At 40.1% G+C, this 24,973-nt stretch overlaps 1 protein-coding gene and 1 pseudogene across 1 annotated transcript; one reads left to right on the top strand and one right to left on the bottom strand.

The window, feature by feature from the left end:
- Positions 1 to 762: 762 nt before the first annotated feature.
- On the bottom strand, positions 763 to 1,557 carry RFPL4B (ret finger protein like 4B). Its single transcript, XM_025381305.1, has one exon. The coding sequence runs from the start codon at positions 1,555 to 1,557 to the stop codon at positions 763 to 765; it is 795 nt and encodes a 264-aa protein (XP_025237090.1).
- A 22,195-nt stretch (positions 1,558 to 23,752) lies between these two features.
- Positions 23,753 to 24,348, top strand: LOC112623838 (annotated as a pseudogene).
- The last annotated feature ends 625 nt before the right edge of the window (positions 24,349 to 24,973 follow it).

Genomic DNA, 24,973 nt, shown 5'->3' with positions numbered 1-24,973 from the left:
AAAAAATAAATCCAAAATGCAACCTTGAAAACAATTTTTGATGAATATGTGTTAGAGTTAACATGGTTGATAAGAATTCTTTTTTTTTTTTTTTTTTTTTTTTGAGATGGAGTCTGGCTCTGTCGCCCAGGCTGGAGTGCAGTGGCCGGATCTCAGCTCACTGCAAGCTCCGCCTCCTGGGTTTACGCCATTCTCCTGCCTCAGCCTCCCGAGTAGCTGGGACTACAGGCGCCCGCCACCTCGCCCGGCTAGTTTTTTTGTATTTTTTTTAGTAGAGACGGGGTTTCACCGTGTTCGCCAGGATGGTCTCGATCTCCTGACCTCGTGATCCGCCCGTCTCGGCCTCCCAAAGTGCTGGGATTACAGGCTTGAGCCACCGCGCCCGGCCGATAAGAATTCTTATAAATCACAATAGTCCAATTATTGAGATGGGTAAATGACACTTCCCATAAGAATATGAATCACCATTAACAATACATTTTAATATTAATGACATCCTCAAAGATGTTATTAATAACATCTTTGTTATTAAACAAAGTACTTAACAACATCCCCAAAGACCCCAGTTACCTAGCTACAAATTCTACAAAATTTACCCCAAAAATCCAAAAATTGTTTTGCTACAAAGTCTACAAAATCTACTTTAAAAATTTACCAAGTCTTTGCACTGTAGCACATTATTCCTTCCTCAGTCATGCTGACCTTTCTCAGGCGAAAATTCTCTTTCACCTCTTAGAAAGCTTCTAAGAAGGGCTGATTTTCTCATGGGCAGATGGTCAGGACGTTGCCACTCTCCCCTTCTCCCAAGAGCTCAAGACAGAAGAATGGACGCAAAGGCTCCAAAGAGAAGAAAGAATCATGGGTATAGATGTGGGCATTATTGTCAACATCGAAAAACTGGATTTCTTCAAAGTCAACATCCAGGAAAATTCCCACATGACGAAGGCTAGGGCTTGCAGGAATTCTCTCCAGGTCGGTGTTAGCATGGATTGCTCCTGCCTCCATGCTAATGATCCAGAAGCCATGCTCAGGGGATAAATCACTGCTGTTTCTGTCAGCCGACTCCTTGCAGACGCCCAGGGACCATGACTTCACCTCTCCCACTGTAACCTCCCAGTAATGTTGGCCGGAGGAGAAGCAGGGAGTACCCAGGACACAGGTCAGCCTAGGATCTTTTGTCAGGTCGTGGTGGATCTTCCCACGCTGAGCGCTTCTTAGATCACTGGAGAAGACAAGGAGGGAGCTGGCAGTGGCTGCATCCAGGGTCACATCTTCCCGAAAACACTGGAGCTCCTCCCTCACGTGCAGAGTTTGCACCAGTCGGTTATCATGCTGCTTGGCGATAAGTGCTATGGCTCTCACTTGCCATTCTTCCAAAGGAGGTGCCTTCACCACATCTCGACACAAGGGGCACATCACTCTAAAATCATGGTTTTCTAGGATCCAATTCTGGATGCAATCAAAGCAGAAAATGTGTGCACAAGAGAGAGAAATGGGACTGGAGAAAAAATCCAGGCAAACTGGACAGGACAACTCTGCTTGCAGGTTTTGGGCCATGGTACTTAAGGGTTACTCCTTAGCCGTGAAGTAGACTGAAATGATCCTTTCTTGGCTTCTGGAAGCACTTGGGAGCTCTTCAATACACTAAATCCAAGATTAAATAACATAAATTAATAAATAAGTTATTGGCATAAATGAATTATATTATGTAATAAATAACAATAAATTTATTAACTAAGAAATTAAGAATAACAAAAATTAAATATTATTTCTGTAGCTTGTGTATGAAAGTGACACTAAATTGCTAGAGAATCACAATAATGTAGTCATGGTGATAAAAATGATTTCAGAACTCTCCAAACTCTAGATAATCACAAGACAGGAATAGGGCAGTGGAAACTGTCTTTTCAGACAGTGCAGCTTACCTAGTCTGAAGACTTCCAGGTGATGTGTTGGTTGCTCTGGCCAAAGTTTCTTCTAGTGGGGGCTGAATTCAAGTGGGTCTTTAATAGAAGCTCAGTATAGTCTCCACTCAGTATTTCTTTGTAGATCACCTGCAGTTCAGGAAAAAGAATTTTCATGTCTAAATTCAATCATGAAAATAAAGCCAATTCTACATTAATCGTCACAGAAAAGTGACTCTAAGGAGAATTTCCAGGAAAATTACATGTGAGTAAAGCCAGCAAAATCCACTGCAAAATGAGATGCCCAATCAAGTTTAAGGACAAAGTGTTATTAGATGAAATGCTTTAAAGTACCCTAAGAAAACTAATTAAGGCTTGAATTAATGTGAATAAAAATATAATTGTCATAAACTTCTCCAAAAAATCATGCCAATACAAACCAAAAAGATGTTCCAGACAAGGAAGATGCCCTCCAGTTACCCCAACTGCTCCCAAAGTTTGAGAGCCTCTGGTGCCCCCAGAGGACTTCCCACCATGACTGTCATTCTTTGAGTGAGCTCTCTCTGACATGCTGGGCACAGCATATTGGACCTGGCTAGACCCATGACCCAAAGACAGCCTCACAAAGCTAGACAGCACCTTCGAGACGATATGAACAGAGGACTATTCTCCAATAAGAGCTTACACTGAGCAGTAACTAGCAGAACTTCTTACCAAGAACCCACAAATCACACATTCAGTGGTGACGGTAGTAACAGAATGAGGGACAGAAAGAGGAGCAGCATCAACATTACCAGAGAGAGGAAGTGAACACCACTGAGGCCAGCCTGAGTTACTAGAACTGTCCTACATCCCAGAATATAATCTCTAATCTCTTTCCAACAAACACTTATTGAGACCCTTCTGTGCTCTTGGCCTCAACTGGACTCTGGAAACACAAATGTGTGTAATAGACAGGGTATCTGCCCACATAAAACTTTGTCTTCCAAGTCCTGATCAGCATTCCAATCTGATGGTGCTTGGCTGGCAGACAGAGATTACCTCTTTCTTAAATTCTGTTATCTTTTTCAATTTAATGGGAAATTTAACATGGTGCTGGAAATTTAATTGTCTAACCCACCTTGGAATGTATCTAAGAAAACAATTTTACAAAAAAAAATGCTACACTTATTAACAAGTTGTTCATTGCAGTGTTAACTACCATCCCAAATGATCAGGAACAATCGAATTATCTAACAATAATAAAATTATTCGGTTAATTATGACACAACTACTAAAAGTGGTCAAGTATATGTAAGTGAAAACCCGAAGCAAAGTCCTTTTTTTGTTGTTGTTTTTGTTTTTGTTGAGACAGAGTCTTGCTCTGTCCCCCAGGCTGGGGTGCAGTGGCACGATCTCGGCCCACTGCAAGCTCTGCCTCCCGGGTTCAAGCAATTCTCCTTCCTCGGCCTCCGGCTGAGTTTTGTATTTTTAGTAGAGACGGGGTTTCACCATGTTGGCCAGGCTGGTCTCCTGACCTCGTGATCCACCCACCTCAGCCTCCCAAAGTGCAGGCACGAGCCACGGCGCCCCGCCAAAAACCCAGAATTCTTTAAGAAATATTCTGAAAATAAAAAGAAACTATTTTAAAACAGCAAATCCAGTGTAGTTGAAAACACACAAAAATACAAGTTCACGGCCGGGTGCGGTGGCTCACGCCTGTAATCCCAGCACTTTGGGAGGCCGAGGTGGGCGGATCATGAGGTCAGATCAAGATCATCCTGGCTAACCTGGTGGAACCCCGTCTCTACTAAAAAATACAAAAAATTAGCAGGCCGCGGTGGCGGGCGCCTGGAGTCCCAGCTACTCGGGAGGCTGAGGCAGGAGAATGGCGTGAACCCAGGAGGCGGATGTGGCAGTGAGTCGGGATCCGCCACTTTACTCCAGCCTGGGCGACAGAGCGAGACTCCGTCTCAAGAAAAAAGAAAAATACAAGTTCATGCAAAGAGCGACCTGAGGTTCATATGTAAAAATTTAAACGGCAATGTTATAGTTAAAGGTGAAGAAAGTTCCCTGGCACAGGAAAAAACTAGTTTTTTCTCCTCTAAAATAAATAGTTTAAGGTATTCAAAAACACCAGTTTGTAGCCAAAGAGAGAATAGGACATTGGAAATAGCTTAAACAGAAGGCGTAACTTACCTCGACTTGGAGACTTCCAGCAGAAGTCTGAAAGTTCCGAAGCCGGCACCTCTACCTCTACAGACCTCTGCTCCTCTCTGAGTTTCAGCGCCGAGACACCGGCATTTTTATACGGCCTGGAAAACATTCTCCAACCAACCAGAGTCAGAGGCTCCGCCCTAAAGGTTGTACCACCCTAATCTGAGTAAACTCATCAACCCACCCTTCCGTTTATGACGATGACATTAAAACACGCTTAAAATTTTATAGTAAAACAATTCAAAATTTCTTAATAACTCTCTGAATTAAAGTGAATCTACTGCCATCTGCTCTTGTTTCTAATTTCAGAACTCAACTTTAAAAAGCAAAATGTGTTGGAGATCAAATACAGAAATTCACTGTTGAAACCTAATCACCTCATGGCTAATGTAATTATTGGTGTTCCTATTCCTGATATAATCATGAGTGGACAGGATCTACAACAGTTTTCATGTCCTTTGATTCAACAATTCTACTTTTAGGGGTACTTACTGGACAGGGTAAGAAAGATGGCAGCCAGGCAAGGCTATTGTCCTGTAATTATTAATAATTCCATTTTTTACTCTCAAAAGTGTTCTTGGATGAACAGTAAATTTTATGGTGTCTGCATTCAGAGCAGAAGGAGCAGTAAAAGTCACAATAGAGGAAAGCTAAGACACAAACTTCAAAAAAGGTATTTGGAGGGTGAATGAAGTCCCATTGCAGAGAGGATCGCTGGAGTATACGTTTTCCCCGAAATAACCTGCATTCTTTTTTTTTTTTTTGAGACGGACTCTCGCTCAGTCGCACAGGCTGGAGTGCAGTGGCCGGATCTCAGCTCACTGCAAGCTCCACCTCCCGGGTTTACGCCATTCTCCTGCCTCAGCCTCCCGAGTAGCTGGGACTACAGGCGCCCGCCACCTCGCCTGGCTAGTTTTTTTGTATTTTTTAGTAGAGACGGGGTTTCCCGTGTTCGCCAGGATGGTCTTGATCTCCTGACCTCGTGATCCGCCCGTCTCGGCCTCCCAAAGTGCTGGGATTACAGGCTTGAGCCACCGCGCCCAGCCGATAACCTGCATTCTAAATAACCTCTCCTTTCTCAGGCTTCCTGTTCTGCAAGGCCGAACACACAGCTTACACAGCTTTTACTTCATTTTTACCTGGTGCTATCTCCATTTCTGTGAGTTAAATACTTGCAGGAGCGGGTCTCAAGCTTTTTTTTTTTTTTTTGGTGACACAATCTTGCTCTGTCTCCGAGGTTGGAGTGCAGTGGCTTGATCTTGGCTCACTGCAACCTCCAACTCTCAGGTTCCAGTGATTCTCGTGCCTCAGCCTCCCCAGTAGCTGGGACTACAGGAGGCCGAAGTGGGCAGATCACATAAGGTTAGGAGCTCAAACTTTTTAAATTGTAATCTCAGGACCCTTTAAACTCTTTTTAAAAATCATTCAGCAAAAATATCCTTTATTTCTTCCATTTTTATTTTTATTTTAATCTCAAGAATCCTTACACTCTCTTTTTTAATTATTCAAAAATATCATTTTTTCTTTCATTTTATTTTGAAATAATTTTAGACACAGAAAATTTGTAGGAATAGTATAAACAGATGTATTCTTTACCCAGAATTACCATTTATTTTTTAATTGTCTGATGTATGTATACACTGTGAAATGATTAAATTAAACCAATTAACATATCTGTCACTTCACATACTTATCATTTTGTCATAAGAATATTCAAAATCTATTCTCTCAGCAATTTTTAGGTATGCTATACATTATCATTAATTATATCCACCATGATGTACAATGGATCTCCAAAGTATATTCCTTCTGTCTGCCTGAAAATTTTGTACCCTTTAACCAACATCTCCCCCATTTCAGTCTTCTTTCTATCCCAGTACCCAGTAGCCACGATTCTACTCCGTGCTTCCATGAGTTCAATTTTTTTATATTTTTTTCCATTCCACATATAGGTGAAATCATGCAGTATTTGCTTTCGGTGCCAGCTTATTTCACTCAACATAATGTCCTCCAAGTTCCATAGTGTTGAAAATGATAGCATTTCTTACGACTCAATAGTATTCCATCGTGTACATGTACCATGTTTTCTTTATGTATTCATCCATTGAGGAATATCCTGATTCTTTATGCATTCATCATTGATGAATATAGGTTGATTCCATATCTTGGTTATTGTGAATAATGCTGTTATGAACATAGGAGAGCAGATATCTTTTCAATGTACTGATTTTCTTTTCTTTGGTTATATATCCAGAAGTAGAATTGCTAGATCACATGGTAGCTCTATTTTTAGTTTTTTGAAGAGCCCCCATACTAGTTTTCATAATAGCTGTGCTAATTTACATTCCCACCAATGGTGTACAAGGTTTCTCTTTTCTTCATATCTTTGCCAGCATTTGTTATCTTTTCTCTTTCTTATTTTTATTTTTATTTTTTTTCTCATGCCTGTAATCCCAGCACTTTGGGAGGCCAAGGCGGGTGAATCTCAAGGTCAGGAGTTCAAGACCAGCCTGGCCAAGATGCCAAAATCCCATCTCTACTAAAAATACAAAAATTAGCCAGGTGTGGTGGTGGGCATCTGTAATTCCAGCTACTCATGAGGCTGAGTCAGAGAATTGCTTGAACCTGGGAGGTGGAGGTTGCAGTGAGCCAAGGTCACTCCACTGCACTCCAACCTGGGCGACAGAGCGAGACTCCGTCTCAAAAAAAAAAAAAAAAATTATTCTTACAGGCGTAAGGTGCTATCATTTGCACTCTTATACATAAATGAGAACTCCAAAAAGCTTTTTGTTCATATGAATTATATTTCTTCATATTTACAATATTAGAAATTCAAACTGAGAATTTTTTAAAGCTCTATTTCACTAATTAAAATAAAATCATTACGTTAACATAAATAATATAGTTTTATTTAAACAAATAACTATTTTCTAAAACAAAAACACTTACTTAGAAGAGTTCCATTGTTTTGAATGTTTGCAAACCTCTGTAATTTTTGCTTAATAAAAGACATCTGGATTCTTACATCTACTTTTGCTGAACCTGTTGTCATATGTTGCTTTGATTTAAATATGTGGGGAAAAATGGGGCTTCCCACAGATGTTTAGTTGGAAAAGGGAGGATTCTGCAGATTCCCTAAAAGTGTCTCAGGGACCTCCAGGACCTCTCTAACCTATTCACAGATCATTGCTCTACTACAAATTCTATAACTCTAAGTGACAGCCGCAAATCTTAGTTCCTTCATAACCAAAAACTCTCATGATGCATCCAGCCATCTTTTGGTTTGGCTTCTGCCATCTCAAAACTAATACATATGATATGGCTAAATATGGAACATTTTCTCTCCTTTTTCCAATAATGATGAGGTTTTTTCACTTTTTCATTTAATTTATTTAACTGCAGTTATGATTCCAAATCAGGTTTTTCACTATCACTGAATAACACCTACTAGGCCCTCAACAGATGTTTGATAATAACAAAAAAGCATCATTTCTTACTGATTTTTACATTTTTCAGCCAGCTCTGACTGTGACCTGACCATACACTAACTTCATGCTACTAAGCTTTTGTCTGCCAGGAGAAATAAATTTTTTTAACAGAAATACTCGCTTTGATTCCCAGATTCTCCATTACTACAGGAATACTGAATTCAGAGAGAAGCATCATTTTTTAAAATTTTCAAGTGCTGGAAATATTGGAAGCCACTTATCTGTGATATCTTAATACTCTCATGACAACATATCAAAAATGTGCATGAAAATTTTTTTAATTTTTAGAATAATTTTTAATTATCATTAATGCTTCCATGAGTTAAGATTAAATCACAAATTAATTTTGCTTCCATAGCGTCCTGATTAAAAAAGAAATCAACTTTCACACACGCTAATTAGATAAGATGAAGCCACTAGTGGGGAGGAGGGAATAATCAGATCTGTCAGGAATCTAAGATACGTACAAGCGGATGATATGTTTGCTCAAAACACAGTTTGCATTTTTCAAAAGGCAGCAGCTGTAGTGGGGCAGCTTTTCACAATTAGCTTCCATCCCCTGGTGTGGGACAGGTGCTGGCTTGCAACCTCCTCCTCTCCCTAACCCATGTCCTCTCCTCTCTACTGCCTGGTTATACATTAAAAGGAATCCTTCCGTCTATCTCAAAGAAGATAGCTGGCACCTCTCTGAATTATTAATGCCATCAAAGCCTACTAATGGAGTTCCCTGGCTCTTCTCTTCAAAAAGAGCTGGTTTTTGCAGATTTGGTGAATTTCATGAAGAGAATATTTTTGGCACTTAGGATATGTAGAATGCTCCACTTCCACACTTGTTTTAGAGGACAGACTATAGTAAAAACCAGAGATGAGATGATTAGACACCATAATTACATATTTGATAACAAGTAGTTCCTACTATAGTTCTATTAATGAACTCCCTTATTTTTGTTCCTCTAAATTTTTGTCAAACATATTGAGAAAAAAAATTGAATAATGTTCATGCATTTTATGCACATGGTGTGCTCATAGCTGTATGAGAACCGACAACAGATTTCCACATCTACAGCACGTTATCTGCAAGAATAATTTGCTCTCACCTGAGTCCCTATGTAAATTTCAACCACTGTAAGCCACTGTGGAATAAATGAGTAGTGCTCAGTTACCCAAGTGGGCCCACCCTTCTTTCACTGGTAGGTCCCAGACCCCAAGCAGGGGCCAGAGGGGGGCAGTGTGAATCCAAGGGAATTTCAGGAGTGCAGAATACGGACACACAAGCGACCATGCCACTTGAGCTCTTTACATTTGTGGCTTTTAGAGCCAAATACAAGTGTCAGATTATGCATACATTCTCTCCTCTAGTTTAGGGCTTTCAGAACACTTTTGTGTGAGTGAGGAAATGTGAATCAAAATAAGCTTCCTTTCCACCCAGTTCTCTGATGTTCGATGTGTTATCAAATGCACACTATGAATCTCTCAAAATGGCTGGAGCGCCACCCCCACTCTGGGATGCCAGATACATCAAGGCAAGCTGTCTACAGTCAGTCCCACCTGGGAGCATCAGACCCTGGGGGTCGGGAGCCCTGGACGCAAACAGAGATCCAGGCTCATGGTAACTTCCTCCTCCAACTGATTGATCCTCATTGGTGGTTGCCCATTACTCTCCAAATAAGAACCCAAATCCCTAACAGGTTCTCCTAGCCCTAGCCTTGCTCCTTTCCAGCCTCATCTTCTGAAATTCAGATACAAAGCCTCCTTTCACTCCTTTCTGGTGCCCTTCTTAATCCAGGATAGGTGAATTCTCTCTGATTGGAACCATCCCCAGCCAGCCACCCTACTAACACCTACTCATCTTTCAGATATATCTGGGGCATTAGTTCCACAGAAAAGTGTTCCCAGAGCCTCCAAACTAGGTGAGAAACTCCTATGATGTCCTCTCATAGATCCCTCATCTTCCTCCATGTAAGTTATCAGAATGTTAGTTACTATTTATTCATCACTTGAGTAATCTGAGGCTCCCTCACGTTAATACGTAACACCTATTGAGCATGTTATATGTGCCAGCTGTTTATTCAAGTACTTCATATGTTTTTTATTATTAAATCCTCTTAGCTCCATGAGGTCAGTGCTATTATCATCTTAATCTCTTGGATAATGAATTTAAGACTCGTGCCACCCCCAAGTTAGTAACAGGTTGATGTGTTACTAACACCTGTCTGGATTGCTTACCTCTGGCCATCTTTCACATGAGACAGAAATAAACTTCTATCTTGTTTAAAACAGTGTATGTTATAATTTTTCTATTTTGTGCATTCAATTCCATCAAAGTTTAATTGAAACAAGTGCTAACCTAATCCTTTTAACTTCTTGGAACTATGAATCTATGCTATTTTGACAGTCATAGAACTTATCAGACTTCATCCATGAACCTGGAAATCCAGAATCCCAAATCCCATCTTTGTTTTCTACTACATCTTTTTTTTTTTTTTTTTTTTTTTGACAGGTCCACTCTGTTGCCCAGACTGGAGTGCAGTGGTGCAATCTCAGCTCACTGCAACCTCGATCTCCCGGGCTCAAGAGATCCTCCACCTCAGCCTCCCGAGTAGCTGGGGCCACAGTTGTGTGCCACCACACCCAGCTAGTTTTTCTTTATTTTCTGTAGAGACAGAGTCTTACCCAGGCTGGTCTAAAACTCCTAGGCTCAAGCAATTCTCTCACCGCAGCTTCTCAAAGTACTGAGATTATAGGCATGAGCCACCATGCCTGGTTCGTATCTTGTATTTTACTGATACTTTACATCCTAACTGAAGAAACAGATATGATTCATTAGAACTACTATACTTTTTTTTTTTTTTTTTTTTCGAGACAGAGTTTCACTCTGTCACCTAGGCTGGAGTGCAGTGGCACAATCTCAGCTCACTGTTACCACTGCCTCTCAGGTTCAAGTGATTCTCGTGCCTCAGCCTCCAAAACAGCTGGGACTACAGGCATGTGCCACCACACCCAGCTAATTTTTGTATTTTTAGTAGGGACAGGGTTTCACCATATTGGCCAGGCTGGTCTCAAACTCCTGGCCTCAAGCAATCTGCCTGCCTCGTCCTTCCAAAATGCTGAGATTACAGCATGATGATCTACTGTGCCTGATCTTTTGCTATACTTTTAAATGTCCTTGTCAGTACTTCTCTGCCTGACTACCTCTTCAGCTTTTTAAAAATTCTATTAGTGAGTTCCTTAGCATGGTATTATTGCAAAACAAGAAAAGATAATAACTAATTAGCAGAGTCAGCACAGTCCTGTGAACTTAGTAGAGAGAGTCAAATCTTTCAACTATGCAGTGAAATCTTTCAATTAACTATCATGTAAACACAACACATTATCTTAGTAGCATGCTGCCTATTGTCAGGATGTTAGGCAAAATAAACTAATCAAAATAAATATTCTTCAGAAGTTACAGGAAAGCCAGCAACATCCAAGAGCACATGAACATCTATTGAGTGTCTACTATCTTTGAGGTACTCTGCTAAGTAGTAGGATCCTCTCCAGAAAAAAATCATGGAATGACACAGCCGATGCCCTTTATGTTATAGCACGATGAAAGGAGATAAGACTAGTATATGAGAAGGGAAATAATGTTGTGAAGTAGTCAAGACTGTCTATAGTATGTTGCAATGGACTGCTGGTTACATATATACCTTTTTAATCACATCTACATATAAATAACAAAGGAGATTGTATTTTGACTTATTTCAGACATTCTCTTTCCAGAACCTCCATACAAGTAGTGTTTATTTCTTAAAATCATCAAAGACCTTTCAAACCAGTGTTAATGAACCTATCCTACATGAATGGAATGGATTCAAGATAATTGCTATAGCTTTATTTTTCTAACCAAGCCTTCCTCCCACACTAACACAACTCCAATTACCCATCACCCTAACTGTCCTATGGGAAGTGTCCAACAAGTATTATGCATTGATAATTTGCAATGAGTTTATTTCTTCATGTATTATTACCACAAATAATACACTACTATACCCCTGTATCCCATGTCCCTACAATATTTGAGGCAATTTCCTAAGTAATAGATATAAAATAGATGAGCACGCTAAGTATAGTTCCTGAACTTGCAGACTAGTGGGGGTTAGAGACAAGTAAACTAGCAAATGTAACATGTTCTGTAAATGTTACAGTAGGGAAAGCACATCATGCTATAGAGTAGATGAAAGAGTGCTTTGCGAAAGCTTGAAAGGGTCAGGATAAGTATTAAGAGAAAATGGAATCAACCGGGTGCGGTGGCTCACATCTGTAATTCCAGCACTTTGGGAGGCTGAGGCAGGTGGATTGCCTGAGGTCAGGAATTTGAGACCAGCCTGGCTAACATGGGTGAAACCCCATCTCTACTAAAAATACAAAAATTAGCCAGACATGGTAGCGCACACCTGAAGTCCCAGCTACTCAGGAGACTGAGGCAGGAGAATCACTTGAACCCAGGAGGTGGAGGTTGCAGTGAATCAAGATCGGGCCACTGCACTCCAGCGTGGGCAACACAGCAAGACTCTGTCTCAAAAAAAAAAAGAAAACAAAGAGAGAGAGGGAGAAAAAAATGGAATCCAGGTAGAGGCCTAATGGTTGAGAAGAAAGAGTCAGAGCTAGGGAAGTAAGCCATAGAAGAGTTGTTTGGTTTTTTAAGCAAGAAACATGGCCAAACGAGCATTCAAAGGATATAATTCAGTTTCAGCATGGGAAGTGGATTGCAAAGGAGCAAGACTGAAGTCAAGGAAATCAGTTAGAAGGCTGCTGCAGAGATCCAAGTAAAAGATGATGGTGGCCTGATAGAAGGAAACAGCAGAAGAAACTGGTGGAAAAAAAATTTCAATAGTTCCCCAATATATTTAGGAGCCAGAATCAACAGGATTTAGTCATTCTTTGGAGGAAGAAAAAGAAATCAAGAATGAATATGAGATTTCTGGCCTAGACACAGATATGGATGCTGAATCAGTGGGATAAGCAGGAAGAACAATATGTGGGGAAAACAAAACGTGAAATGTTGGTCTCATGGAAGTGCCAGTGAGACATGTCAGTGTTTATAGATGTGAGGGCCTACAATTCTGAAGGTCAGGCAAGGGATCTAGGCTACAGACAAGGACTTGGAAGTGATCAGCATGGAAGTGAAATGGCAACTGGGAGCCAGAAAAGTGGTTGAGACAGCCCAGGAAAACTGTGCAGAGTGAGAAAGGAGGGCCTAGAGTAAGAGCCCTGAGAAACACCAGCATTTAAAGCAAGGGGAAAGGCAATCACCAAAAGCCTGTGTCTCAGACACTGAGGAAGGAGAACCCTGCAATCAACAACCCAAGTTTGGAATTCCAAGACCTCTAGTCAAATGGTGGCAACTCTGAAAATGCCCAGTGGTTCAGCCTAACTGGGCCAGCCTTGGGTGCCAGCAGAATGAGTCAGGCCAGGAAAAGCCAAAGCTGGGAATTCCAAGAGACCACGGAATTGGACAGTACTCTGAAATCTAAACGAACAAGAGGTCTGGAAAGATAAATACAGTGGAGCACATTAGTCCAAGTAGGAAAGTCTAGGCAGGCTAAACACTGTAAAATAGAGATCAGAGCAAAGCCCCCAATCTGAAGACACAAATCCAGCCAGGAGAGAAGGCTTGAGAAAATGTGTGTGAGTGTGTGTCTATTGAAATGATTAAATCTCAGTGTAATTAAGTGCTGTACATGATTTGTAAACAACATATCTCCTTTCCTCTGAGACCTCTTCTTCTAGGAAAATTCTCTTTTTAAAAATATCTGTTACTAGTGCTAAGTAAGGTCTCCTTTGCTAATGTTTAATAATAACTATCAATTTATAAATGGTTTATTATAATAAGAAAGTAATTTTAATATTCAGCAAAATGACCCCAGTCGCCTATACCTTCTATAATAAAAAAAAAAAAAAAAGTTTAAATATATTTTAAGGCTATAGAGGAATTACTACTAAATTTTGGGGAAAATATTATGCAGAAATATTTAAATGATTTAAAATATCCAACAGAGTCACCTAATTAAATGTGGTCTTTGAGATTACATGGGGGTACTCATATTAGTCCACCTGTGATGCTGAAAAACCACCAAGTCCTGGTATATCCAACATGTGCTTATGAAATGTCCAGAGTGCTTATCTGTAGGTTATCCAGAGTGATCTTGTTTTAATAAAATTAATAGAATATGAAGCACAAGGAGGTTAGCATATCATATAAGTGAAAGATTATTTTATGCATTTAAGTAGAGTTTTGAAGCACAGACATTTTTCAGACTTAAAGAAGCTTAACATTCTTTGGTGCCAAAGTAGCCCAAATAACTGCAGTTGATTGAATCAGCAAAACCAAGTTTATGCAGAAAAAAGCATTTCCTAGGAGGACAACCTCTCTCTCTGACGAGGCTGGAAAAACAGCATCCATGCCCAGAGATTCAACCTCCTCCCAGTCAGTTGCCCATCCAAGGCTGAGACAGTCGGGAATCTCATACTTCTGTGTTGCACACTGCCATCTACTGTGTCTCTGCAGCCAGTGGAGCCCCAGACTTTCTTTATGATCCCAGACCTTGATGGTGGGCAGGAAACCAATCCATGAGCATCACTTTCTTTCCTTTCCCTTGTGGCAGGTTTTATGAATATCAGGAAAAGCTGCAAATCAGAGATGTGCACATACGCAGTTCGATTCATGGAGATCCAAGGGATGATGATATTAGGAATGGAGGCTAAAAGCAGACAAGAAATTTCCTCACTGAGGAAAACCAGTTTATAAAATCTGTAATCAATTTCTTGGCATCAGGGAGAACAGACAAAAAGACATTCTGGTTTTTTTTAAATCAAACCCCAAAGCAAAAAACTCTAATTGAGATGACTAAATTATGTATATGTGGAAGAAAAGAAAGCATTCATGTAGATCTGTTTCACTTGTAAAAGAAACACTTGTTTCTTTTATAACGTAACATTCTTCTAGTATGATTAGGCATCCGTTTTTTTAAAGGTCAACAGCCTACATTTGGTCTATATGCTCCTATTTTTAATCCTTATACCTAACTTCCTGCCATTTCTCTGCAACAGTAAGTCCAAAGAAAGCAGACTGTGCATAACACTGAACTGTCACACACAGGCTTGTTAGCTGAGCTCTTTAGCAGTTCTGATAGATCAGAGGGGAGGGAGAGATTTTGATAGGATTTTATTATGGATTTAATTCACCAAATCACCCATACTACTAACTGAATACTGGGTGGGTTTCAATGTAATAGGTGTTTATAAACTGTGCCTAGTACATGGTTTGTACATAGTCCTAGTACCTAATTCTGGTGACCTCTTGTAAGGCCAAGTTTGCTAGGAGTTAGCCAGCTGCCGAAAAACACTGTGCATTAAAAGAGAACTTAAAGCACCCCAATTCCAAACACATTTGTTCCTAATGTGATAAACACGGTCTTGTAAAAATTACTCTAATGAGAATAACAAGTTGAGATGATCCCTTGAGCAGGGAAGTAAGAATTCAGTCCCTAGAAAACAAAAGCATCTAAAAAGACGTAGGAGTTCTGTCAGTGTAGTGGGGAGAAAGCAAGGGCATTGAAAGAAAAGGAAGAAGGAACTCCTGCTATACTATTTGATTCTGGTTTGTTCTTACCCACTTGTCCCTCAATTTAAAAGCTAAGAAGGCTCCATTACAATTTTTTAAATTGACTAAGTCAAGGGAAGGGTAGTTTTGTTGTTGTTTTTTAGCAGCCGGTTTTACTTAAAGACCTTTGCAAGAATAACTTGGTTTTCAGCCTTCACAGCTCTGCGGATCTTTCAGAGGCAGTCTGAATTCCTTTTCAAGGAAAGTTAATGGTTGCAAAGCCATGGCTGTCCCTTAGGTAAGGGAGAACACAGCAAAAAGTCTGCATTTCAGCTGTTCTAGTGATTCATTTCCCCTCCAGACTGATCTGACATTTTAGTACAATCCAGCTCCTGTAGAGTTAGAGGAGGCTTCAAACCTCTAACTGTGACCACCCACAGCTCTCATTACTCAAGGGACTAAATGAAATCACTGATTTTTCTCCTCTTCAAAGTGAGATGGGTTTGTAGAAGAGGAAAGTGTTTTATTCTTTCTCATACTTCAAAATATTTATTTATCTCATTTTTCTAAATAGTTTCTAGGATGGGCAAGGCCAAGCACAATGTGATTTGGGCCCTCATTTTAAACTTCCTCTGCCAGCGTCATACTCATACAAGTTCATCCAGAAATTCTCCAATCCTTCTGTTTTTCCTTCCTTTCTGTATGTGCCTGCCCAGAGAACTCCCCACATCTCCCACCACCTTGGCCATTATCCCAGGCTAAGCCACTATTATCTCTAGCCCAACTGCCACAGCAGCCTCCTAAAGGGTGGCTCTGTATCCACTCTGTCCCCTTTTCAGCCTCAGACCCTTTACTCTCGGTCCCCTGGTTAAAACTCTTTAGTGGATCCCCATTGTCCCTGAGATAAAGACTGAAATCCTCACACAAGCCTACAAGGCCAAGTTTTGCTCAGTGTCTGGGTGTGTCTATCTCTTTGATCTGGGCTCCCACTACACTCCCCCTTTATTCTCCATACACAATCCTTCCTTCAAGTCTATGACATGCTACACCCTGCCCCCCACAGTTCCTGAGTGTGTTCTGATAAAATGCTCCCTTGTCCTGGAGGGCATCTCCCTCCCTTCATCACCTAGTTTATTTCTCCCTATCCTTTAAATATTGCTTCTCCTGAAAGCATTCTCTGAGCACAGACCTAGATATCTTCCTTTGATAAACTATCTCCTGGAACTTCACTCTTTCCCTTTGGAGTAATTATTTGGGTATATAATTACTATTGTGTTTTATTTTTATCAAATAATCAAATTTTTTAATGTGATTATTGGTTTACAATCTGTCTCCTTTAATAGACTATGACTTACATGAGGGGAAAACCAGTTTCTACTCACCATTATATCCTGAGCACCTAGCCAGGGTCAGCTTCATGGATGTGTGAGCTACACAGTTACATAGAAGAGCTTGCAAGGGTTGTATGCCTTGTTTAATGCTCTGCTGTCACCGTCTTAAAATTCTTAATTTTGGAACAAGGAACTTCATATTTTGATTTTGAACTGAGACCTGCAAATTATGTAGTCTATCTTGCAACTAGAATAGGACTTGATATACTGAAGGCACTCAATAAATATATCTTCAGTGAATGATTATCTACAGAATAATTAATACACAGATGACTATGCAGCCAATTTTGCACATGAAATTCACAAAGTTGTATCTTTGTGAATTTCATGTGCAAAAGTAAGTCCCTTCAAAATATTCCTGTCTCTTACTAACTTACACCTGAAATTCTCATAACATGGTTAAAATGTTTTATTAACTATTAGAGGGAGACTACAACTTCTGATCTCCCTAAGTGAAAAAACAAAACTTAAGTTCACTGAGGTATAGAGCTCTGTTATTGTGATTTTCGTTAAGATAAGACTTGTGGAGGAAAGAGGGAAAGAACGGTGGCCCAGTCCTGTACTGAACATTATCAAAAGGCTGAAAGTGCTGAAGTCAGACCTCATCTACTTTCTGGTTTTACATGGAATTTACTCTATCACTTGTCAACCATGTTCTACCACTAAATTCCTTGATTAGGTCAATGTCAGACATGGATTTTATTAATTCATATAGTGAAATTTGGTTTCTAGGAGGCTTTTCCTAGATGTGTGATCTAAGACAAATTATTTAACCTCTGAAACTTAGTTTTCTCATCTGTGAATTAGGGAAAATAGAGCCTAACTTATAGTACTGTGAGGATTAGAGATAATATGTGTAAAGCACTTATCATTCTGGCATGTAGTCGCAACACAAATCATCACAATGGTAATACTAAAAAGAGGCAGAAGTCACCAGTGGGGTTTATATGTATACCACATGTGTATACATATACATATGTGTGTGTATATATATGTATAAACATGAGAGAATCTAATTCCTTGTCATTTTTCTCACCATGGTGATTTCATGCCTGGCTTCATAAAGCAGTATCGGTAAGAGATTGAAACCAAAGGTCTCCAAACTCTGAAGCTTGTATCAGCCTGATTATGGAAGTATTTAGAGACGTCAGCTTTTGGGATAACCATTCATCATCCAGCCAGCCACCATTCTGTGCTACAATAATTTTCAAGGCCTTCCTATATACCACAAACGCTGATGGGTGCTAAAGGTATAAAATGAATGTCACTAACTTTGACTCAAGAAATTCACTCTAGGTTGGTAACCCAATTAACCCTGATAGAGTAGGTAGTTGCCTGACTCTGGATGTTGGGGGATGAGGGAGATGAACACTTGAATCGTGAGGAAAGAACCTCTAATTGTGCTGAAGTCATGGGTAAGGCACCCATTGTTTACAACTCCCATGTGGAATATTCCATACACTACATAGGAGGAATTAACACATATGTCTTCTATTTCCTGCTGGGTCACATTCTCCTTACAAACCAGGAGGCCACGTTCTACTCCTCCCTGTCTCCCCTGCATTGCCCCACACAATGCCCAGCATAGCATTACTAAAGTTTCCATTGGAATGACTTGAATTACAGAATGCTTTTGAGAAAAAAAAATTGAAACTTCAAGTACAAGTGGAACAAAAGAGTAAGTAATAGACAGAGAGGTGAATCTTTCAATGATATAAAAGAATTGGGGCCAAATTTTTAGGTTACTGATCTTGCCAAAGAACTGCTGAATACAAGCCTTTTGCACCCATGTGCTGATTGCCAGATGTTCAAAAACGATGACCCAACAAAAGAATAAAATGGTCAAATTTGCAATGAGGATTCTTTTTTAAAAAAAAAAAAAAAAAAGTAAATTTCCTCCAAACTACTTGTGATATTGTTAAAAGAAGCCCCAAAGGACTTACTTTAAAATCATGTTCAAAAACTCCCATATGTGAGCAGGTCCAAGACCCTGGGCTATGTGACCTATTAAAACACAAAGATTCTCCACTGGCTCACATAACCATGGACGTTTTTTCAAATGTATGAATCAAGGCTTTAGTGTGACTAGATAGTGAGGGAATTTTTTCTGAATAACCTCCCTATAATCACGGGTCATCACATTTTACAATGCAATTATTGTGGAACATATCATAACATACTCGAGATTCTAGAAATGGGAATGGGAGGGAATAGAAGGGACACAGTTACTCAAGAAAATGCAAATGCCATTTTGCTTGCAAATTAAATTTAAAATCTAATGAAGTGGGTGTAGAAAATGATTGAAAAATTAATTGAGAGAAACAAATTTGGAATACATTTGTAAGGAACATCTGTAAGAAATTCTGCTGTGACACACCTCTTCAGAGAATCAAGTGCTTCCTGTTAGCTAAAACTTGAATGGAAGCCAGGCTAACGATAGATCTTTAGAACATGTCAGAATAGTCCAATTTATACTCTGAAGCCAATTGGTGAACTCATAGACTTCCCTGGACTTGAACAAGCAACAGGGAATTTTTCCAATGCAAACTCCAAATAAATATTTAGGCCAAAATTTGCCTCCTTTTCTTTCTGTCTATCTCTGCCTCTCATTGATGATAACTTTTAAAAATAAGCTGGACATGTCAAGACATTTTGTTTTTAAATACTTCAGCATGTAGCGCCTAAGAACAAAGGCATTCTCCTTTACAATCACACTATCACAATCAAGAACTAAGCTCCAAGTTTCTACATTCTATTTGCTTGCCATGTCTCTTAAATCTCATTTACTTTAGAACAGCCACCACTACCACCACTTTTTTTTTTTTTTTAAGTTTTCTGGGACACTGACATTGTGATGAGTCCATGTCACTCTACATGTAGAATTCGCCCTCCACCACCCCCAATCTGTTTTTGGCTGACTGTGGGTCAGACTTTTGGGAAATCGATCACACTAGTGTTTACTGTTCATCTGTATCTTTGAATGAGAGATAATTGTTTTTTTTAAAAAAAAAAAAAGATTAAATGAGTTGGCCTTGTTAGATATTAAAAGTATCAAAGAGAGGAAGAGGTAAGGAACTGTTGATTTGTTTTAGTGCCAGATTCTTCAGATTAGATTCAGATGGTATATTCATGAGGTGTGTGTGAATCTTGAAATTTCTGAGCGTGTTTTTCAATGATTCATCAAGCCTTTAGAGATTTACTCAAAAACTCCCTTTTCTTCCTCCACTGAGAGATTTTTGAACTTGAGAATTTAGAAAGTGATTGTTCATTATCCAAATCCTTTTAGGAGAAAAAAAAGAGTGGGTGGCACTCTAAAGGAAGAATTTTAGTTGCTGGGATAAGAGGCAAAATTTATGACTTTCCCACTGATTCCTCTGCCAATATTGCCCCTCCCCAGTACCCACTTCTCCAGAGATTAAAACATGCTTGAATTGGAGTAGGCATTTCCTTCCTTCTGTTCAGTGCCAGTTCTCAGAGGAAAACGTTCATTTTGCTCTTTGATTCCTGTAGCCCAGAGACAGCAATGAAAGGACCTGCTGCTTCCTGGAGTATAAGGATTTCATCTGGGGGGCTGCAGGGCAGGAAAGAGAGTTTAAAGGGTGTGTGCATCAGCGTGGGTGTGAATGATTTCCCCCAGGGCCAGTGAGCTGGCCTGGAGCCCAGAGTATGCCATTCATCCACCTTAAATTGCACCACACAGCAGAGATGCTTGAGGGAGAAGTCACTCAATGGCAGTGCCACTTGTTGCCAGTTTCCATTGTGTCTCTTTGATATGGGGTGTCCTAGAAACTGATGCAGTTTTCTACTTCTTCCCAGATGGGGAGTAAAAGATGCATGGTGCAGTGGGTCAATAAACTGTAAATGAAATAAACCAAAATGAGAATAATGAAGCCAAGAGTTGAATCTCCTCTCATGGTACTGTGGTCCTACAAATGTAAAAATATTTGAGTCTTTCATCGTAAGTCCTATTTCTAAGCAATGAGGAGATGGTAAAAATAAACAATCTCTTGATACAGATATGGAATCTATTCAGATATCTGATGTTCAAAATGTAGACCCAACTTGATCCATATTGATCTGAGAATGTTTACTTCTACCGTTCAGCCTCAGGTTATAAGAAAAATAAACATGAAATCAAGCATGTAAATAAATCTGGCTGCACTCCTTTCATCTTGAAATCAGTGTCTTTGACTGTTTCTAATTAAGGAAATACAATTTGAAAGCACTGGGGTTTTGTGAAGTTTTTGTTGTTGTTGTTATTATTTGACACAAGGAGAAAATTTTGGTCAAACCACATGATGGATTTGTCCAAATGTTGCAGGAAGTCAGGGACCCCGAATGGAGGGACGGGCTGAAGCCATGGCAAAAGAACATAAATTGTGAAGATTTCATGGATATTTATTAGTTCCCCAAATTAATATTTTTATAATTTCTTATGTTTGTCTTTACTGCAGTCTCTGAACATAAATTGTGAAGATTTTATGGACATTTATCACTTCCCCAATTGATACTCTTATAATTTCCTATGCCTGTCTTTAATCTCTTAATCCCATCATCTTCATAAACTGATGATGTATGTCACCTCAGGATCCTGTGATGATTGCATTATCTGCACAAATTGTTTGTAGAGCATGTGTGTTTGAATCATATGAAATCTGGGCATCCAAAAGGAACAGATGGCTGTGATTTTCAGGGAACAAGGGAGATAACCATTGGGTCTGACTGCCTGTGGGACCAGACAGAACAGAGTCACATTTCTCTTCTTACAAAAGCTAATAGGAGAAATATCACTGAATTCTTTTTCTCAGCAAGGAACAGCGCTGAGAAAGAGAATGCATTCCCAGGGGTAGGTCTCTAAAATGGCTGCTCTGGGAGTGTCTGTCTTATGCAGTTGCAGATAAGGGATGAAACACACCCTAGTCTCCTGCAATACCCTCAGGCTTGCTAGGATTAGGAAATTCTAGCCTGGCGAATTCTAGTCAGACCGGTTCTTTGCTCTTGAACCCTGTTTCCTGCTAAGATGTTTATTAATGACAATGTGTGCCCAACAGGACATGGACCTCCATTAGCAATTCTAGTTTCACCCTGACCTTGTGATCACTCTCTGACCTTCTGCCTTGTGATCTTTTATTGCCCTATGAAACATACTGATCTCTGTGACCCACACCCTATTCGTACACTCCCTCCCCTTGGAAAGTCATTAATAAAAAGTTGCTGGTTTTGCAGCTCAGGGGGATTCACGGAACCTGCTGACATGTGATGTCTCCCCCAGACACCTAGTTTTTAAATTTCTCTCTTTTGTACTCTTTCCCTTTATTTCTCAGACCAGCCCACACCTAGGGAAAATAGAAAATCTACGTTTTCTACGTTGAAATATTGGGGGCTGGTTCCCCCGATATCCAAACCTACAGTGGCCAACTGTCCCAATTCGCCTGGGACCAAGGAGTTTCCCAAGACAAGGACAGTGCTGAAACCAGGACAGATATGGAAAAACTACCATAATTGGTCACCCTAGCAAGCCTAAAATGTGCCTATCACTTAAAACATGAATCCATTGCCTAGTTGTTATAATTGTAAACTTACCTCAGAATTGGTGAAATGGAAGAGATGTATTATTTATTGGACTTATACTGCAGAAAGCTCTGTATAAATATGAGTGTCCATGAATGCAGATGACAGGATTTAACATGATGTGCTTATGGAAAAGACTAATACCCATGTCCTTTCCAGGAGCTGTTTTGTGATGTTTCCTTCTAAGAAAAGTTAAAGTAGATTTGTTTCTTCTTGACTTCTTCCTTTATGCTGAGAGCAATAACCATCCCAAAGTCTATAACCCCACTGGGTCAGGCTTTCTAATGAGTGACCACAGAAAAAACAACAGACACAGAAAGGAAGTTTCCTCTAGAGAAATTTTCTGCCAGTAAAATATTGATCTCTTTTGCCCTTGAGTCCCACAGGAAATTTTTGATAGCTATTCTACAGTAAAGAACTTCCTATTCACAAAACATATACACCATTAACCTAGTTAGAATAAGAATCTGCACTTCAGCCAGAGCTTAGTATCCATTGTGAGGTTGGGTCCGTGAGGAAAATGTTCAATAGGAATTGGAAATATTGACAGCTATTCAATAATTTACATGAGAGCCAAACAAGTCATAGAGGAAAATATCAAAGCAAAACTACTTATAACCTGTTAATAAGGATATACTGTGTCTTCTTCATTAAAAGTTTAAATAGGACTTTTGCTTCTTGCAGAAATTACTAAGTACCCTAATTAACCTTCATCTAGAGCTCACATAGTATATGATACTTTACTTATAAGGAAAATGTATTAAACAATTTGAGAAGCAGAAGAGAACCAAAATTTATTAACATGCATCATTAAGGTCTAAGAGTCGATAGAAAAGGAAGTGACAACAAAATTTCATGCTAAACATGATTGGAAGTGGTAGTAGAACAGCAGGTACTTATCCAAGAGTAGTTTGAATCTGGGGAGTACAAATACATTGGTTGCCTAGTGGTTTGAGTGCAAAGAACGAGGACAAAGAGATTAGACCACAAGGATAATGAGAAAACATACTACTGTGATATAGAGTAGTACAAGGATGGGCTGTGAAATCTGACGGCCCTGGATTTGAATCCTGGCTCCATTCCACACAACTTGACCTTGGGTAAGTTACTTAAAGATGTAAGCTTCTGTTTCCACTTATTAAAATGGGGATAAGTTGCCTCAAGACACTGAGACAGGAGCATTGCTTGAGCCCAGGCATTCCAGGCTGCAGTAAGCTACGATCACACCACTGCACTCCAGCATGGGAGACAGAGCTCAGCCTGTCTCAAATAAAATAAAATAAAATAAAATAAAATAAAATAAAATAAAATAAAATAAAATATAAAATAAAATAAAATAGGAATGCTATGTGGTTGTAGCAGATGAAAGTGCTGTTTGTGTATTAAGTTAAAATGGATAAATATTAGCAATTTCATATGCTTCAACCTAAATTGCACCTACCCCTAAGGTTGTTACAAGAATTCAGTGAAATAAGGGAACCAGTTCACCTAGAGATTAAGAACATAGTCTCTGGGCTGCCATCTACCTGGCAATGGAGTCCCGTCTGTGATCTTGCTGCCCGCCCAGTGACCAAAGTCCTTCAGGTCTGGAGGTCGCGGTGTCACAGGCTCTGCGATATGTTGATGTTGGCTGAGCAGCGGCAGAAGCAGAAGTGAGCTGTGAATATTCAAAACACTGGCTGGAGTAATGCTGATTCTAAGTTTGGCCAGAGGATACTAGAGAAGATGGAGTGGTCTAAAGGAAGGGGTTTAGGGGTTCAGGAGCAAGGAGGCCCAGATCATATTAAAGTTCAAGTTAAAAATAACCACCTGGGACTTCAAGCTACAAACAATAATGAAGCCAACTGGATTGCCCATCAAGATGATTTTAACCGGCTTCTGGCAGAACTTGCCAGAGGCAGGTAACAACAGACTCCTTAGACAACAAGAAAAGAAATCTTCTAGTCTTGAGGAAAAGTCCAAAATCATCGAAAACTGTGTTCATCATAGGAAATTTACAAAAGAAAAGGATCTATCATCTCGGAGCAAAACAGATCTTGACTGCATTTTTGGGAAAAAACAGAGTAAGAAGACTCTCAGGGGTGATTCCAGTCCCTCCACTCCAGACAGAACGAAACCACGATGACAACCCATGCTTTCACCATCCAGGAGTGTTTTGCCAAGCGAATGGCAGCACTGAAGAACAAGCCCCAGGTCGCAGCTCCAGGGTCTGACATTTCCAAGACCCAAGTGAAATGAAAAAGGGGAAAGAAAAGAAACAAAGAGGCAACAGGTAAAAATGGGGAGAGTTATCCCCTCACCCAGTCTAAGGCCAAGCGGCCTAAAGAGGGAAAGCCTAAGAGAGATAAGGTCCAGGAGCCGGCGTCCAAGGAGAAAAGAGCACGGGCAGAGGGACAGCGCAGAGGCCTCTGCTGGGACGAGAGTTCTGAGGCCTCTGCTCAGGGTGCAAGGAATTGTGTGCAGCCACCCGATGGCCAGGATTTCACCCTAAAGCCCAAAAAAAACAAGAGGAAAAAGAAAGCTGCAAAGCCGGTAGAGGTAGCAGTGGACGCTACGCTGAAAGAAAAAACAAAGAAAGAGAAGAAAGGTTCTAAATGAATTCTCTCCAACCAGGACCTTCCGACCACTCAGCTGTCAGGGTGCTGCCGGAGCAGACACCTCTGGCCTGAAGTCAGAGCAGAGTTCACCCCAGAGAGCTGGGGCACATCTTGTGACATGCCCATGGGTGGCCGAGTCTTGCCCTCTCACCATGTTTCTCCCCAAAATATGTTCCCAGGAGGGCTTTTTTTTTTTTTTTTTTTTTAATGTTCTGAATCAGGGCTCTCACAAACAAATACA

This window comes from Theropithecus gelada, chromosome 4, assembly GCF_003255815.1.
Source record: "Theropithecus gelada isolate Dixy chromosome 4, Tgel_1.0, whole genome shotgun sequence".
Taxonomy (NCBI): Eukaryota; Metazoa; Chordata; class Mammalia; order Primates; family Cercopithecidae; genus Theropithecus; species Theropithecus gelada.
The sequence above is the reverse complement of the archived record's forward strand: the minus strand, read 5'-3'. Positions and strand labels throughout refer to the sequence as shown.